The following is a 17,927-nucleotide window of genomic DNA, read 5'->3' as shown; positions in this document are numbered from 1 at the left end:
TTAGATCATAAAAATCATTTAAATATATATATTTTTATATATATAAAAACAAGAGAGAACAAAAATTTCTGTTATCAAGGCAAATGTACAACTATATAATACTGAAATTTAAACAAAGATTCATGACTGGTACCATAAAATGTCCTCTCATATAATTGCAAAGGAAACATTTTAAAGTACATTTTAAAAATTTGTCCATACTTAATTTTTTTTTCCCCTTAAGGAGTGGTATTTTTAGTCAGTTTTTTCCTTCCCCTCTTCTTTCTCACCTCTCTTTCTAAATTGAAAGAGAAAAAGAATAAATTAATGGCATTTCAGAATCACAAATCGTTGCTTATAGCTTTACATAAACATTTCCTCTCAAATCAAACACAGTGAACCCCCCCAAACAAAACAGAACGTCCTATAAAAACCTAATTTGTTGATTTCTCGAAACACAACTGGTGTCCCACACTGAGTTCTTAACAATAGAACATATAAATAAAAAGGCAGTGTTCTCATGTAAAATAAAAAGTACATAAATAAATACTAAAAAAAAAAAAGGAATCAATTTGTCTTTTTCTTTTCTTTTTTTCCTTTTTTATAAAAACATATTTAAAAAAGATCCTTTAATAAAAGCATCCGACGTCCTTTTAAAAAAAAACCCAAAAAAATCTCCCTCCTGCGAGGGAGATTCTGGCTCGCAGTGAGCGTCTCTAAAACACCTTTTTTTGTGTTTTTTTTTTTACTTGAAGGCCTCGGGGATGTGTCCCATCTGTGACTGCATACTCGTGGGAGGGCTGGAGATGCCCTCGGACCAGTCGGACACGTTGGAGTGAGGAGAGGAGCTGGACCACTGGTCCGGCGACTCCGGCGACGGCGTGAGGAAAGGGTGGTCGGGCACCTGGAGCTGGTGGCTGGGCGTGTTGTCCATGGGGGAGGAATAACTGTGCTGGGAAGGAGGGGTCAGGAACTGCGTGGTGGTCATGGGCTGGGCGAGGGAGGAGGGCAGGGAGGTGGGCAGCATCTGGGAATCCTGCGGCAGGATGGTGTGCACGGCCATGGCGCTGCCGCTCACCGGCTGCAGCTCGGCCTGGCTCAGCTCCGTACCCAGGAAATTCTGGCCCAGGTGGCCGCTCCCGTTGGAGCCGCTGGGGTTGTGGTGCTGCTGCGGCGGCTGCTGCGGCTGCTGCGGCGGCTGCTGCTGCAGGTTGGGCTGCTGGAGCTGCTGCTGCTGCTGCTGCTGCTGCTGCTGCATCTGCTGGAGCTGCTGGCTCTGCATCAGGTGAGGCTGGGACGCCAGCCGGGTGTTGGGCATGGCCTGGTAGCTCATCATCTGCGACAAGCTGGTGGTGGGCAGCCCGTTGTGCAGCGAGGTCATCATGCCGTGCTGCAGGTTTTGGGGCTGCTGGTGCGCCCCGGGCTGCAGGTTGCCTCTCAGGGGGTTGTACTGGCTCTGCACCATCCCGTTCTGCAGCCGGCTGAGCCAGTCACACTGCCCGTTCAGGCTGGCCCCGCTGCCCACCGAGAAGCTCATGGGGGCACTGCTCATCCCCGTGCTGGGGCTGGACACGGGCAGGTGGGACAGGCGTGGGGGCACCGAGTCGAAGCCCATCCTGCTGGAGCTGCCCATGGCCATATCCTGCTTGCCCGCCATGTTGAGGTGGTTGATGCTCAGGTGGGCATCGGGCATGCCCGGCAGGTGGTTCAGAGGCATGGAAGGCGACTGCTGGAACGGAGAGGTCATCAGCGGGGGAGAGGCCACGTCCGACAGGTACCCGTGCGGCGACTCCAGGGAGTCCACAGGCGACAACACACCCGAGTTGTCCAGCAGACACCCTTTCCCATCCTGCGACTTTTTCCTCCGGGCTTTGAGGTCTTTGGCATCCTTGCCGTTGCAGCTCAGCCCCTTGGTGCTCGGCTTCCTGGCCTTCTTGCCCTGCACGGCGGGTTTGAGGTTGCCGATGTAGCTGTTGGGGGAGCAGAGCGGGGGGGACAGGGTGGGTGCCCCCAGGGGGCCGTTGTGCAGCGTGGGGCTCCGCACCAGGTTGTACTCGTCCAGCAGGCGCACGATGTCGTGGTGCATGCGCTCCTGGGCGATGTCCCGCGGCAGCCGGTCCATGTGGTCCGTGATGTCCCGGTTGGCAAAATGGTCCAGCAGCACCTTGGCGGTTTCGTAGCTCCCTTCTCTGGCTGCCAGGAACAGTGGGGTCTCCTCCTGGAAAGCCAGCAAGGTTTGGTTGGTTAGGGTTGAGTTCACAGATTCTCCTGACTAATGCTGCCCTGAGCTCCACACCCACGTGGTTGGGTGGCAGAGATGGTCTGCCATCACCCCCTCCTCTTCCTTCTTCTTGTTCCTACCCTGCTGAGCCATGTCCTTGTGCTGGTATCAAACCAGGAACCCTATGAGTGACCCAGAACATGCTTGAGGTGGCCACAAAGACACTGCTCACCAGGCACTGCATGGCCCCTCAGCATCATCCCTACAACCAAATTCCACAGTACTCCTTTGAGCTAAGTCCAACTTCATTCACAGCAGAACAATCAAATCAGAGTCTCAGTGCCAGACATTTGTAATTTAGCCAGAAATTACTCTTTAACGGACTCCCCAAATGGTTCTTCCCTTGCATATATCACCCTAGGGGATCCTACCTTATTATTCTGCATGTCCTTATTGGCACCATTCTTCAGGAGGACCATTGCAGCTTCCACATTATTCACAGCAGCTGCCCAGTGCAGGGCTGACTTGCCTGGGGAGGAAAATCATGGAATACAACACACATCAGAGAGCGCTGAGATCAACAGCAAGCAGCCCTTTTGTCCCATGTCTGGGTGAACTGGTGTTTTAGCTGCCTCAGTACCTAAATCATCCACGGCATTGACGTCAGCGTGGCAGTTGATGAGATCATCCAGCATCCCCTCCACAGCCAAACGAGCAGCCAGGATCAGGGGAGTGGTCCCGTCGTGCATGCGGGCATCCAGGTCTGTTGCCCTGTTCCTAATCAGGATCTGCCACAAGAAGGGCCAAAGCAGAGGGAACACAAACGTTAGGAGGGGCAGACAGCAAGGCACTGCAGGTGTCCAGGTCTCAAGACCTGCAATGCCCTTTCCGAAAGATTCATCCCTCCAGCTCTGCTCCCAGTCCAGCGCTGCTGCCGTGGGGCTGCTGCTTTGCTCTTCCCCAAGACAACAGGGCCTTCATTTCTCACAACGAGACCTCGTGATAACTCACCGATATTTCCTCCCGAAAACCCCAAAACCGGCGGCCGCGGCGTCGCCCACCTGGAAGACGCCCTGCGCGTCGGCGGAGACGGCGGCGTGCAGCGGCGTGCGGCCCATGTTGTCCTGGATGTTGGCGTCGGCGCTGGCCTCCAGCAGGCGCTTGGCAGCGTCCGAGCGGGAGTACCTGGCGGCCAGGTGCAGCGCGGTCTCGCCCGTGCGGTCGGTCTGGTTGTGCAGGCTGGCGCCCTGGTAGATGAAGTCCGAGATGACGGCGGGAGCGTCGTCCTCCTCCTCGCTGTTGCCGGTCTCCAGCCCTCCTCCGCTGCACGAGGCGATCATGAGCGGGGTGAAGCCGTCTGAAAGCACAGGGGAGCTCAGGATGGGAAAAGGCTTTCTTACCCTCTGCCAAGATGCTCTGCCTGTGATAAGATGCTTATTCTCCTGGGTGCACCAAGACTGAGCTCCCGACTAGTTCTGAACATCAAACACGAATATCCTCCCTCTGATATGGATCTGAAATTCCTCAGTGGTATCTCGCTGCTTTTTCTATCTCATCTGCTCCATGTAAAGTGCAGTTTGTAAGAAGACTGCTCAAAGCAAACAGAGTATGGTAAATACCTTCATTATTTCAGAGGACAATTTCACAGACATGGGGGAAGACCAAGTGTTTGTAAGAATCTAAAAATTCTTACTAACTATTGTTAAAGGAAACTTTAAAACCTCAACCTAATTCTACTAACCATTGTTAAAAACCTTAAAGGAAGACTGTGAAATGTACAAGTTGGGTGGGAGGAGAATATAGGAGCAGCAGAGATAACCTGGGTGATTTAATTGGTACTTCTGTAATTTCCACCTCAGAGGTGGAACAGAAGAGCTCTCATGGAAAGCAAAATGTGACAGAGTCTCTCTCTAAATCACACACAACAGCAACCCTATGGTGCAGAGCTCGTAGCAGTGACTCTGCACCAGCAAGGGACAGGGAGGGCTGTGGGGTGCTGCTCTCCCTGCAGGGCTCAGGGAGGGCTCCACATGAGCTGCCAGCCAGTGCAGAAGTGCAAGGGGTCCTTACCCGGCCCTCTGACGTTGACATCCATGCAGTCAGCATCGATTTCCCCCTGTGGAGGCGTCGGGGCCATGGAGGAGATGCGCAGGTCAGCGGCGTCCAGGTGCTGCTGCGTCCACTGCCTGTGATCCGTCTGGTCATCCGTGTCTGGCAGCATCGCCTGCTCCTCAAACTGAGGCAAACAGCAGGGAGTGAGACCCCAGGAAACAGCCCAGGGCTGAGCTCCAGCCTGGGAAGCTCTGCGAGGCTCCAAGGTGTGTGTTTGTCACAGGCAAGTTTGCAGAGGAGCTGAGAGCAGCAATGAGGGGCCCTGAGGGTCCCTCTGCTCCTTCCGTGACAAACCCAGGAGTGACTGACTGCCTGCAGCACAGGAATGTGGCAGAGGGCTTACCCTGAACTTCTTGGTGTCCAAGGTCTCCTCATCACCCCACTCATTCTGGTTGTCATCCATCAGCGTGCCGTCCGAAGCATTTTTGAGGGGTCTTTAAAAATAAAACCACAGAAAAGGTTATCTCCTGTGCAGGAACTGTTTGTGATGTTTGTCCACGTACAGCCACAAACTGAAAGAAGAATCAACCGATTTCCAGGTGGTTCCCCTCAGGCTGCATTTCATTTTTTTACCAAGTGCAGAAAAGATTACAAAGCACAGACCATACGGAACACTGTTTTTTTCCCCGTGCAGAACTTTAAGACCCCTGATTCTCCTCCTCCCTGCCACACCACTAAGATGCACTAGGGAACAAAACTCCAGCAGGTTTCACCCAGAAGAGCCCTGAGCATCCCTGGGTTTTAGCAAGCGAATTACTCACTTCAGCCCAACAGAATCCTCCCCGAGGGGTTCCCGTCGCTTCTTCTTGCTGGACTCTGTCACTTTGAAGCCTTCAGGGAACCAGAGCTGCCCATGCTCCCTGCGGCGCTTGCGGTTCACCAGCACCCCCAGCCCGATGAAGGCGAGCAAGACCAGCGCAGCCCCCACCACGTACATAGGATACAGCTGGGAGTTCTTCGTGGGCTCGGCTGTCTCACCTGCAGAACAGTGGGGCACAAAGAGATGCTGAGACATTAAGCTGCATAGCAAACCAGGGACGGAGTGGAAATGAAGGAAAATTTGTTAATAGAGGTACCTAAGTCTGATCTAAATCAGCACACCCCCCCCCCCCCCAAAAAAAAAAAAAAAAGGTCATTTTATACGCTATTAATCAGAATTGCAAACTATCGGCAAATTCTCGGCTGCACAAGGCAGCCTGCACCAGGAGACAGCTTCACTTTTTTCTCCTTTAAGGAAAAGGATTAGCAAACTTCAAATCATTGCGCTTGCATTGAGCTGTTAAGACAAAAGGATTTAGGGGGGATTTTCAAGATACAAACTTCAACTCCTTGCATGTCACTGATTGATTGGAGCTGCTTGGGTTTTCTTTTTCTTTTCTTTTTTTAATAACTTTTAGAGTGATAATGATTTTGAAATAAAACCTGGAATAAGCAAAAATAATAAAGCGGGCTTGCAATTTTTTAAAATAAAAGACTTAAAGGAAAAAAAATATATGTGAGGTTATTAAAACCAAACTGCTCAAATGCAGCCAATTGACAAATAACTAAACTCGGGGAAGGCTGGCAAGTGTTTGCTGTCCCTCCTCCTCAAGTGAACAGCTGTACTTACTTTTGACAGCTTCTATTTTGTAGGGTATGTTCAGGTTGCCAAGGGAGGCCAAGGCTCCCAGGAATGCTGCCACATCGGTGGCACTCTGGAAGCACTGGGAAGATGACTGGATGCACTGGCGGTTATCAATTTCCAAGTAGACAATGGATCTGTGAGAGAGAAGAGTCACTAAGGAACAGGGAAAGATGACCACACTGAGGAAACGGGCCAGACCTGTCTCCCTTCCCTCTTTAACCCCCATCAGGGGGAATTAGAAGGTGGGAACCCATCCCCTTGCTCCCCTGTGGCCCAAAGCCTGCAGCTCGCAGGTCTGTTGGATTTGCCTCAGTGAATGCTGTAAAATCCAGCTCTTTATCTACAGGAATGGAAGAGAGTCTCTGCTTCACAATGTTTTATAATTACCCAGACACTAGAGTATCTTAAATAATGCTGTTTGGGAGCTTTCAGATCTTCTCATATCAGTTTCACTGCTCTAACTCCTTTGCATTCAGGGGTTTTTGGTTGAGACCATGGAGAGGGAGCAGGTTAGATGTGTATGTTTACACCAAAGATCTCCAAACACAGATTGCAGTAATTGAGTTTTACAACAAAGCTCTAGAAAGCATTTCCCAGGGAGAAAATGAGGCTTAACTTAATGACTTCCTGAAGTCAGACAGTCGGTCAGGCCAACCTCTGCTTCCAGGTCCCACCCAGCCCAGCCCCGGCTCCCAACAATGCACAGGACTCCTTCAATCGTGAGAGCTGGGCAGCATTGTATCAGGGATTCCTGAATGATCACTCCATTTTCCCACATGAGAGCAAAATCCGGTTTCTGTTCACACAGCAAGCAACATCTAAATACAATTATCTGGCCTACATCCTTCCCTTGCTAGCGTGTTACTATTATCAACACAGAGAACGCAGTGAGCGCTGCTCAGAGAACATGGAACCCTCTTACCCTCTGATGTCCATCTGGTCAAGCTCCCTCTTCTGCCTCCTGCCAGCCCGGGAGTAGAGGCTGCTCTTCACTTTGTTGATGACAGCACTGGACATATCTGACCAGTCCTCTGTGGACCTCTTGATGTAATGTTTTTTCAGCTCCTCCTCGTTGCCGTAGTATGGGAAGATCATATACTCCCCCTTGGAGTTCTTCTTGAAGACCACGTTGGTGTGCAGCACACGGCTCAGCTCCCGCAGGAAGTTGAAGGAGTTGTTCTTCAGGTTCTCGGGGGTGATGAGGACCACCACCACCAGTGTGCCATCGGCCAGCTTCTCTGGCATGTTGTTTGCACAGTCCAGACCATCCCACTCGCACTCAAAATTGTTGCAGCCCTGGTCGCAGTGACCATCCGAGAAGTGATCTTTGCAGTACTGGTCATACAGAGGGCTGGGGGGAGGAAGAAGCAAGGCAGAAGAAAGAATTAGACCAAGTATTGCAAATAACACCTATCTGCTGAGAAAAGCAGCGGTGGTCTCTCTTTTGTATAAATATTCTTCACCCTGACAGACACTAAACCAGCTTACACAGAAAGCAGCTGTTTCATGCAGCACTATGAAGCATTCGCTGCAGGTGAGAGAGAGCAGCTGTTAAATTATAAAAGAAAAAGGAACAAATTGCTGTGACTCAGAGAAGGCATGGGGACACAGAATAGTTACTAAAACCAGAGCTGGTCCAGGAATCTGGGACTAAGTTCCTGCTGTTGCCAAAGACAATGTTTGGGAAATGCTTGGATGTTAACATCATCATGTTTCCTGGCTGCTCTTCCATCTGGGGTCTCCCTGACTCTGTTACTGCTGTGAGTTGGAGAATTCACTTCTGTGGAGTGATACAAGCAAGGACAGGGAAGCCATCTGCAATGAGTCAAACCCAGAGAGCTTCCAAGTAGATGTAAACTCAGAAGGACCACAGGGGAGATGTGACTGCTTGAGTTGCAGCCTCACAGGCAGCAGAACAGAATGTTGGGAGTGAACAGCAGGCCTGAGTCAAGGAGTTTCACCAGATACAATCAGAACAACCAGAGGGTCACCAGAGACGGTGACCCTGACGGGCTTCAAAACAAGAAGGTTTTAAAGAAGCCACTTACTTGCACTGCCCCTCGTATTTCTGGCAGTCAAACCCATCGTAGAGGCAGCCAGCATTATTGCACTGAGAGTCACACTTGCCATCGTTGAAATACTTCCAGCACTGCAGAGACTGGGAGCAGTTCTTCCAGGGGTCGTTGAAGTTGAGGGAGCAGTCGCCCCCGTCCCAGCCGCAGGCGTGGTTGTTGCATTTCCCGTCGCAGATCTTGTTGCCGGCGTAGCCCGCGCACACGGCGATCTCGCACTTCTCCTCGATCTTGGGGGGGATGATGTCCTGCCCGATGCCGCCCTGGAAGTCGAAGTCGAGGATGTGGCAGTTGAGGCCGTTGAAGTTGGCGGGGCAGTTGCAGCGGTAGAAGGGGGAGGCGTCGCTGGAGAACTCGCAGGTGCCCCCGTTGTAGCAGGGGTTGGAGGTGCAGGGGCTGCTGGCCGGGTACTGGCACTCGGGGCCCGTGAAGGCCGGCGTGCACATGCACTTGGAGCTCTTGTGGATGGAGATGCAGGTGCCACCGTTCAGGCAGTGCAGGTTGCCACAGGTGCGGGAGTCGTTCTCGCAGGTGGCACCCACGAATCCCTGGGGAGGGCACAGCAAGGAGGGAGTCAGAGCCACTGAAGCTGTGCTACAAGCAGCATTAACACACGTGTGTTCTGGGAAACTGACACTCACCCTCTAAAGCTGGTGATGGGCAAGAGTAATCTTGAATGTAAAGCCCATTAGAGCATCCCCCCAAAGTGAAGGGAGCTCTTCTCCCTATCTTTCTGTCCCACTTTATGTGGTGCAAATAACATTCAGCCTGTTCTACCTTCAGGCCTGAGCCACCTTCTCCTTAACTCTATTCCAGCATCCTTGCAAGCATGGAGGGTGCACATTTATGGATGCACCCACAGCAAAGCATCCTCCCATTCATGCCCATCCCAGCTGGGGAAGCCTCAGGGGCTGAACTGGCCTCTTGACCACCTCTCATGCCCACGCTCATTCCCTCCTCCCGGAGAGGAGCAGGCACCTACCGGGGGGCACTTGCAGATGAAGCCACGGCCAGTGTTGCTGGCAACAGCACAGGTTCCCCCATTCCTGCAGGGTTTGCCTTTGCAGCCGTCCACCACGGTGTCGCAGCGACGGCCTGCGAGGGAGAGGAGCGTGTGAGGAGCAGATGAAGGCGTGCAGGGATGCCTGGGGGGGCTGGGGGCTGCACCCTGTGAGCAGAGGGGATGCAGTGCTCACCTGCATAGCCAGGTCTGCACTCGCATTTGTAGTCGTTGACCCGCTGCACGCAGTTCTGGGTGCCGCGGGCGTCGCAGGGGTTGGACAGGCACTCGTTGACATCTCCCTCGCAGCGCTCCCCTACAAAGCCAGGGGGGCAGATGCAGCTGTAGCCACCTACCCGATCCTTGCACTTGCCATTGTTAAAGCACTTGGGCCCCAGGGTGACCGGATCAAAGAAAGGGCTGCAGTCATCCACATTGATCTCACAGTGCACCCCTAGAGAGAGGGGGAACAACCCACACAGCTCATCAAACAGTATCGGGGGGCCCGCTGCTCCCGTGTGTCAGCCTGCCCTGCCAAGGGGCTGAGCCTGGCCACGTCAGTGGCAGCCTGAGCCACCTCTCGGGCAGGAGGGACATGGCACCACAAGGCCAAGGCCGCGTGGCCTTGATGGCTAAGCCCACAAGCAAACACAAACCTTGCCCGCCGCGTTTGCTGCTGCCAGCCCGAGCAGCTAATGAGCAGAATCCAAGGATATCTGCACTCAACCCACTAATGCCCCAGCCTGGGGAATTAATTTACCTTGAGTTCCTCTGGGGCAGGAGCATTTGTAGGTATTGATGAGATCGATGCAGGTTCCTCCATTCTGGCATGGGTGGGACAAGCACTCATTGATCTCCTCTGAGCAGTTAACTCCATGATAACCAGCCACACACTGCAAGGAGGAAAGAGGGGAACTATCAAAGAGGTTCCTTCCATTCCACACAGCCCTAGGAGCACAGCCAGCACCCAAATCTCCAACTCGGTAAAGAGGCATCATGCAAGGGCAGCACCTTGGGCAGCAGAAAAGCAATAACTGAGGCTTTTTCCCTAGGAATTCCTGCCCCCCAGGCACCCACCTCGCAGGAGTAGCCTCCCAGGTAGTCTGTGCAGGTGGCTCCGTTCTGGCAGGGGTTTGGGGAGCATTCATCCACCTGCTCCTCGCAGTAGCTGCCGGTGTAGCCGGCTTGGCAGCGGCAGAAATGAGTGTTGCCAGTGTCAACACAGAGCCCCGAGTTCCTGCAGAGGTGTGCTACATCGATACCTGTCAGGGAGAGCAGAGGGAGATGCAGGGACCTTGGTGACACCCACACACCACAGGGCCATGTCCTGGCCACCACACATCCCACAGGGAATCAATCACAGCCTTGGTGACACCCACACACCACAGGGCCATGTCCTGGCCACCACACATCCCACAGGGAATCAATCACAACCTTGGTGACACCCACACACCACAGGGTCATGTCCTGGCCACCACACATCCCACAGGGAATCACAGCCTTGGGCGTGCATTCCTACAGCAATCCTTGAGATTGCTCTGTGCCAAAGATGCCCACCAAGAGAACTGGCCACATCCCTGCTCAGTGCCCAGCACAGGGGACACCTGGGGACCCCAGCCCGGCCCTGTACACGTGGCAGGGCCTTACCTTGCTGCTTGGCAGCCACCTCGCAGGACACGCTGGGGACATCGCAGTAGAGCCCTGTCCAGCCGCTGTTGCACTCGCAGTGGTACAGGTTGCTGGTCTGCCAGCACTTGCCTCCGTTTTTGCAGGGCGAGGAGTCACACCAACGCACCAGGTTCTGGGGGAGCAGAGCAAGAGATGAGGGTGAGGACCCAGCAGGGCTCCTGCAGGAGTGGAGACTGCAGTGGCCCCCAGATCCCCCCAGCAGCATCCAGCCCGGGTTCCTGTACCTGGCAGTTGAGCCCGGTGTATCCCTGGGGACAGGTGCACTTGTACGTGCCGTAGCTGTCCTGACACGTGCCCCCGTTCAGGCACGGCTTGGAGTCACACTCGTTGATGTTGTGCTCACAGTAGCTGCCCGTGAAGCCGGGCGGGCAGACACAGGTGAAGGTGTTGATGCCATCCACGCACGTGCCACCGTTGAAGCAGGAGCTGGGGACGCAGACATCGCACCCCAGTGAGTCACGGCCGGCCGTGCCCCACACCAAAGGCACAGCAACCCAGGGCTATGGGGACCTCAGCCCCTCGTCCCAGGTGGCAGGACTGTACCTCTCTGTGCAGTCAGGGGTGTTGTTCTCGCAGTGGATGCCGCTGAAGCCGGAGGGGCAGGTGCAGGTGTAGCTGTTGACGCAGTCGGTGCAGTTGGCCCCGTTCTTGCAGGGGTTGCTGGCACACTCATTGATGTCCTCCTCGCACTTGGGCCCACGGAAGCCAGCCAGGCACTCGCAGAAGAACGTGCCAATGCCATCCGAGCAGGAGCCACCGTTGTGGCATGGATCTGGAGAGGAGGGACGTGCACGTGAAGATGTGATGGGTCCAGCTGTGGTGCAGCAGCCCAGCCCCCGAGCTGCCCCACGGCACTGTCCCCATACACATTCCCTGGCCACGGGGAGGAATGGACTGAGCCCATGGACTGGGCAGAAGCCACACCAGCCCCTCCAGAAGACTGGGCACAAGGAGAACCCATTGCACACACTGTCCCCCCCAGCCTCCTTCCTCCTGCCTTGGACTGACACAGCTCAACAGGGACATGCCTGAGGTGGCCCAAAAGACAAGCAGGGCTCGCAGCACAGCCCAGGCCACTGTGGCAGCCAGGGCTGGTCCATGCATGGGGAGGAGAAGCCCAGCCCCAGGAAGGGTGGTGAGGCTCAGGGCTGGGCTGGGTGCAGCCGGGGGCAGCCCCTGCTCTTACTGGGCTTGCAGTCGTCGATGTCGGTGTCGCAGTTGCGGCCGGAGAAGCCGGTCCGGCAGGCACAGCGGTAGCTCCCGTTGGTGTTCTGGCACGTGGCCCCATTCCTGCAGGGGCTCTTCACACACTCATTGATGTCAATCTCACAGGTCTGACCTGGGGACACAGCAGGACAGGGATTGTGTGGGCTGCGGGTGCTGGTGAAAGCCCCAGGGGTGACAATGACATCCTGGGCACCGCTCGCACCGGGGCAGAAGCCAAGGGATGCAGGCAATGGTTGTGTCCCACCTCCCCAAGGCCTGGCTCCCTCCCCTGTGCCTTTCCCTCCCTGTGGGGAGCGGAGGCTTCTAACCCTCAAAAGGGCCATGCCCATACCTTGCCAGCCAGGGGGGCAACTGCAGGAGAAGCTCTTGTAGTCCTCTGACTCCTGGCACTCGCCACCGTTCTTGCAGGGGCTGCCAGCACAGGGGGCCAGCACATCCTCACAGGTGGCTCCTGCACAGGCACAAGTACCAGCTGACACCCTCCAAAAGGACAGGTGGCCCACAATCCCGCTACCCCTGTCCCCTGCCCTGGTCTGCTGCCAGTCTGGGAAGGCTCTGGACCTCCCCAGCACCCCAGGGCAGCCCAGCTGGGGCTGTCTCTTCCATTCAGGGTCACCTATGACCCCGAACCCCTACAAACTTTTAAGCCCTGGCTATCTGGGCTGCATGACAGCACTGCCCACTTCCTTTGGCAGGGAAGTGCTGCTCGGGGTGTCTTTTCCCCCTTGCGCTCCCTCCCCCCTTCCCTCTCCGCTGCTTTTCCTGTTTACGTCCAGCCAAGGGACACGTTCCCTCCGAACCCTTATCTTCCCTGTCAGCCAATATCTCCTGAACTGGCCTTTGCTATTTTCCAGAGCCTTCCCCCTCCCCGCCTGCCCGGTCCCCGTCCCCCCCAGGGGTTTCTATGGCCACTGGCGAGGGCAGGAAACAGCTCATGGCTTCCTGCAATTGTGCCGGGCTGCGCGAGCGGAAGCGCGGGGCCGGCAAACAGGAATTGGCTCAGCAGAATCCCTTGGCCCCTCGGCCTCGGATCGCCTCTTCCAGCACGGCCACCGTGGCTGGGGAACGCTGGGGTGTCACTGGGGTGCTGCTGCCCCCGAGCCACCACCCTGCTGCCCTCCAGGAGGAGGAGGAGGAGGAAGAGGAGGAAGCTGCGGCTGGCAGCTTCCCAAAGCTCCTGCAAATTTCCTCCAGCTGGGCCATGGAGAGGTGGAGCCGTGGCTGTGGGCAGCCCCCAGGCAGGGCAGAATGAGGCACTTCGTGCTCAGTGCCAGCTCACTGCATGTGCTGGGACCAGCCTGGTGTCACACGAGAAGCAGAAACTCCACAGAGCTGTGGTGGGTGCTCCCCTCACCTGTGTAGGGCAGGAGGCAGTTGCAGGTGTAGCCAGCAACATCATCGATGCACGTGCCCTGGTTCAGGCAGGGGTTGGAAGCACATTCGTTGATATTGGTCTGGCAGTTGGGGCCTGCGTTAGGAAAAATAGACACAAGTAGCTGTGATGGAGGTGTGCTGGTGGTAGGGGGCTGAGGGTACAGTGGGGACACGGTGGGAGTGACAACAGCACACCCATTGCCCTGGGAAAGCCTCCTGTGCTCAGCTCCAGCCCTGAACTCTGCTGAAGGTGTCCAGGAGGGCGGCACTGCCACAGCTCCCAGCCACACCTGGGGTTCCACTGTCCCCAAAATGAAGCCTCATGGAGCACCCACCTCATGAAAGCATCATGGAGCACCCACCCACAACTTCCACCCAGGCCTCAGTGTGAGGGGAACATGGCAGCACCCCTGGCTGCACCCTTAGAATCACGGAATCACAGACTTGTTAGTGCTGGAAAAGCCCTCTAAGATCATCAAGTCCAACCATTAACCCAGCATCACTGTTCCACATCCACACCCCTTTTCAACACTTCCAATCACGCTGACTCCACCACTCCCCTGGGCAGCTTGTTCCAGTGCCTGACCACCATTTCCAGGAAGAAATTTTTCAGAATATCCAGCCTAACCCCCCCACTTACCGCTGAAGCCCTCCCTGCAGGTGCAGATGTAGCCACTGGTCATGTCCTTGCAGGTGCCACCGTTCATGCAGGGATTGGATTCACACTCATTGTTGTTAATGTCACAGTTTGTCCCACTCCAGCCAGGGTCACAGTCACACTTGTAGCTTTGGGGAAAAATTGGGGCATAAAGAGCTGGTCCATCCTCTAGGCTGCACCAGCCATCATTTATCCAGCAAATCCTGTCCCTTCAGGGAAATATCCCATGGCACTGCCTCAGAGCATGGACAAGCACCAACTCAGGGGACAGACGCTCACCCTCCTGTAACCCTGACTTTGCTGGGGACCCTTTGGTCCAGCCTACCCATTCAATCCATCGTGGCATTTCCCGTGGATGCAGGGGTTGCTGTTGCACTCGTTCACTTCGGACAGGCACTTGGGGTCGTGGAAGCCCTCGGGGCAGAGGCAGGTGAAGCCGTTGATGCCATCCTTGCACGTGCCCCCGTTGTGGCAGGGGTTGCTGGCACACTCGTCGATGTTGATGTTGCACATGCGCCCTGGCACAGGGGGAGCAAGGAATGGTTACCCCATGAGCGTGAACAGCACGGCGTGGGGAGTGCAGCTGCCCCTCCAGCCACCCAGGGAAGGCCTGCTGCAGGCTGGGACCTCAGGACACACTAGGCTGGCTGCAGAGGAGTGGGCTGCCCTGCAGGCAGGCTGGCTTCACACCCTGCATTGCCTGCCTGCCCTCATGAAAAAGGACTGGGAAGAGGCCATACCCTGGGCTGCTTTGGTCCAGGAGGGAACACCGGAGGGAGGAGGTTTCAGCCTGTAACCCTACCTGCCATGGCTGACAAAGCCAAGCTTTATTTCAGCTCCGAGGACAAGGGGCCGCGCGAGCAGGGAGCGGTGGGGGCTGCTCCCATCAAAGCCCTCCACCATTTCCAGCAGCCATCAAACAAACCAGTTGGACAAGGCAGCAACCTGATACCCATGGGAGTGGGCGCAGCAGGAGTCGAATTCGCAGCACCAGACACCCCTTTGATTTCGGACTGAGCCGGGGTCACCCTCCTGAACAAGCAGGAGCGCTGGAGGGTGTAAAACCTCCTACAAGCGGGATGGCAGCATTCCCCCTCCTTATTGCACCCTTGTCCTGGTTTTGTGAGGCACCAGCAGCTGCAAGTCCCCAGGGTGTGAGGCCCTGTTCTCACCTGTGTACCCCGGCTCGCAGGTGCACTCGTAGCCATTGATCTTGTCAATGCACTTGCCGTAGTCACAGGGGTTGCTGGCACAATCATCCAGGTTGATCTCACAGTTGGGGCCTGGGGAGGAGAGAGGGGTTGTTAAGGTGTCCCCAAGAGGAGAGGATTGTCATTAGGAGGTCCCCAGACCCGCCAAAGCAGTAAAATGAAGCCCGCTGGCACCAACTGCCACCACCACCCCACAACAAAGCGCCTCTGCCATGGGCAGCTCCCGGCTGGGGCGCGGTTCCTGCCTGAGCTGGGCACCAAACTGGGAGAACTCGCCCTCGCCCAGGGTGCCCCAGGCTGGCCCTGGCACCAGGGCGGCTGCTGGTGGTGGCCCAGGGCCAACCTGCCCCAGGAAGAGGATGGGAGTGGGATGCTGCACCCGCACTGCCGACCCATGTGGAGCCCCTCCTGCTCACCTGTGGTCCCTTTGAGGCAGATGCAGTTGTAGGCGTTGTTCCTGTCCTGGCAGGTGCCCCCATTTTTGCAGGGCTGGCTCTGGCACTCGTTGATGTTGATGTCGCAGCGGTGGCCCGTGTAGCCGGGCTGGCAGAGGCAGGTGAAGGAGGCAATGCCGTCCTTGCAGGTCCCGTAGTGGCACGGGTCAGGGTCACACTCATCGATGTCGATCTCGCAGTGAGCACCTGTGAAACCTGCCACCAGCAGCAGAGACGCAGGGTGAGGATGGGGGACACGGGGTGTGGCACTCTCCTTCCCACCCTCTCCAGCTGTGAGGCAGCGCACCGGGGTGGCTTTACCTGCCCCAACGTGAGCTCTGGGACCCCCAGGAGCGGGGTGCAGGCAGGGAGCACCCCGATGTGCTGGTGGGGGGCTGGTCAGAGCCCAGCCTGGGGGCTTTGTCCCGGGGTGCACAATGACCTGCATTAAAGCTGCCTCGGCTGCGGAGCGGGGCCCCGCGCTCGCCCGCGGCTCGTCCCGGAGCGCACAGGGGGCGGCCGCAAGCACCCCCCAATAATAACCCCCCCAGCAGCTCCTATTCTCCAGGCCAGCTCCCTCCCCGCCGGGTTTGGGGGGTGGAGAGCCGAGGACAAAGTACAGCTTTGACTAGACCCCGCCAAGCCCACATAGCAGCTTTTCATCGGGGCTTGGCATTAGCAAGACACTAATTAGAGGCCATTCAGCTGGAAGATTTCTGGCGGGAGCTGCTCCACAAAAGAGCCACTGTTTGCCACCAGGGCTCAAGTCATCATTTTGTGCAACTGCTCCTTGGGTTTCGGTCGGCGAGCCCCCGTGGCCCTGCACCTTGCATCCCCATAGAGGCAGCTTTATTCCTTCCTTCCTGCCTTCCCCCTCGCTGCCGCCCCGGCAGGCGGGAGCACGGTGGGACGGCTGCTGCGGGGCCACACCTCAGGAGTGCCAGGCTCCATACACCTGGTCCCAGGGCCAGCAGGTTCCAGAGCTCCACTTGCTCCACCAACACCAGAGAAAGGGACATCCTGCCCCATGGGAGTCACATCAGCAGGGACCAACCTCATTGATGGGCAGTTCGGGGACACCTGCCACAGCAGGTGCTTGCAGAGGTGGGCACTAAGTGATTTGTCAATGTGGTTTCATAGCATATCGCTGGGCAGGACCCCCGCAGCCCCTCAGCATCCCCTCACCTTCAGTGCACTCGCAGCTGTAGGTGTTGGGGCCATCCACGCACTTGGCACCGTTCTTGCAGGGGGTGCTGGCACACTCGTCGATGTCAAACTGGCACAGGTGCCCGTTGAAGCCTGGAATGGAGGGAGAAGTCACGTCCCTGCGCACGGCCGGACCTGCCAGGCTCCTCTCCTTGCCAGGCTCCTCTCCTTGCTAGGCTCCCCTCCCTGCCAGGCTCCCCTCCCTGCCAGGCTCCCCTCCCTGCGCCGGGCAGCTCCCGCTGGGCCCCCCGCATCCCCCCGCATCCCGGCTGGGGCGCCGGGTTTCCATGGGGACGGCTGCTGGGGGCCCTGAATGCGGGGCTGCGACCCACCATTGAGAGCATCTTATTTACATCTCTAGAGGAGCAAAGTCTCTGAACTTCAAAACCTCCTTTCACAGATTAACCGTCTCCCCATTCTCTGCTCCACCCCGTGACTTTGACACCGCATTCAAAGCCGCTGGTGCGGCCCCCAGCAGCCCCCAGCCCTCCTTCCCAAAGAGGGGCCTTTTCAAGTGCAAAGCCGTGGGGTTTAATCCTCCTTCCCCTCTCCCATGGGCGGGAGCTGGAGCAGCATGGCCTGCACGGGGCTCAGCCCCTCATGGCAATTGGAGAAGCCCCCTCCAAAGCACCAAGAGGTGCTCGCTACACTCTCCCCTTTTTGGAGGGCTATGAAATTTAAGGAGCCCATTCTTGGCTGGAGCTGGGATGCATCCTGGCTTTGTTTCCACTAGAGTGGCAGAAGGGTGGCTGCTGGCAGTGGGAGGGTGCCACGTACCAGTGGGGCACTCGCAGTGGAACTCGTTGATCTTGTCCAGGCAGTTGCCATTGTGCAGGCAGGGGCTGCTGGCACACTCGTCCGTGTTGATCTCGCAGTAAACCCCCTCGTACCCTGCCGAGAGACCCAGCGCTGTCAGCACCATGGCACAGGGCTGGCACAACCTGCGTTACACCTGGGCACACCTGGACCCCCCATCTTTGAAAGGCAGCTCAAGGAGACAATCTACACGTGGTGAGATTTGATGCACAAGCTGCTCCTTGGATCAACAGGTTTTGGCTCAACCCAAATGAAGGCTGGCAAGAGGAATTCAGTGTAGGGCTGATGGCACTCAAATCTCACT

At 56.4% G+C, this 17,927-nt stretch overlaps 1 protein-coding gene across 2 annotated transcripts in view; it reads right to left on the bottom strand.

Annotated features, from left to right (window-relative positions):
• Window positions 1–236: 236 nt before the first annotated feature.
• NOTCH1 (notch receptor 1) overlaps window positions 237–17,927 on the bottom strand; it is a 41,597-nt gene continuing 23,906 nt past the window's right edge. Inside the window, exons 9-34 of one of the 2 annotated variants that reach the window (XM_021543598.4) lie at window positions 17,585–17,698; window positions 16,787–16,900; window positions 15,584–15,817; window positions 15,129–15,239; window positions 14,282–14,474; window positions 13,939–14,084; window positions 13,279–13,392; window positions 12,256–12,375; window positions 11,884–12,036; window positions 11,241–11,469; window positions 10,922–11,123; window positions 10,656–10,809; window positions 10,086–10,270; window positions 9,769–9,901; window positions 9,205–9,462; window positions 8,991–9,103; window positions 7,985–8,556; window positions 6,859–7,287; window positions 5,922–6,070; window positions 5,074–5,290; window positions 4,656–4,746; window positions 4,271–4,436; window positions 3,262–3,557; window positions 2,841–2,988; window positions 2,632–2,729; window positions 237–2,197 (exon numbers count right to left, since the gene is read on the bottom strand). In XM_021543598.4, coding sequence (XP_021399273.3) covers window positions 725–2,197; window positions 2,632–2,729; window positions 2,841–2,988; window positions 3,262–3,557; window positions 4,271–4,436; window positions 4,656–4,746; window positions 5,074–5,290; window positions 5,922–6,070; window positions 6,859–7,287; window positions 7,985–8,556; window positions 8,991–9,103; window positions 9,205–9,462; window positions 9,769–9,901; window positions 10,086–10,270; window positions 10,656–10,809; window positions 10,922–11,123; window positions 11,241–11,469; window positions 11,884–12,036; window positions 12,256–12,375; window positions 13,279–13,392; window positions 13,939–14,084; window positions 14,282–14,474; window positions 15,129–15,239; window positions 15,584–15,817; window positions 16,787–16,900; window positions 17,585–17,698 — 6,212 coding nt within the window. In that variant the 3' untranslated portion in view covers window positions 237–724. The remainder of the gene's footprint in view (window positions 2,198–2,631; window positions 2,730–2,840; window positions 2,989–3,261; window positions 3,558–4,270; window positions 4,437–4,655; window positions 4,747–5,073; window positions 5,291–5,921; window positions 6,071–6,858; window positions 7,288–7,984; window positions 8,557–8,990; window positions 9,104–9,204; window positions 9,463–9,768; window positions 9,902–10,085; window positions 10,271–10,655; window positions 10,810–10,921; window positions 11,124–11,240; window positions 11,470–11,883; window positions 12,037–12,255; window positions 12,376–13,278; window positions 13,393–13,938; window positions 14,085–14,281; window positions 14,475–15,128; window positions 15,240–15,583; window positions 15,818–16,786; window positions 16,901–17,584; window positions 17,699–17,927) is intronic. The other variant, XM_021543599.4, reaches the window with a different exon arrangement.

The sequence above is a fragment of the Lonchura striata genome, chromosome 17 (assembly GCF_050655825.1).
Source record: "Lonchura striata isolate lonStrDom1 chromosome 17, ASM5065582v1, whole genome shotgun sequence".
NCBI lineage: Eukaryota > Metazoa > Chordata > Aves > Passeriformes > Estrildidae > Lonchura > Lonchura striata.
This window is presented reverse-complemented; position numbering and strand designations above follow the sequence as displayed.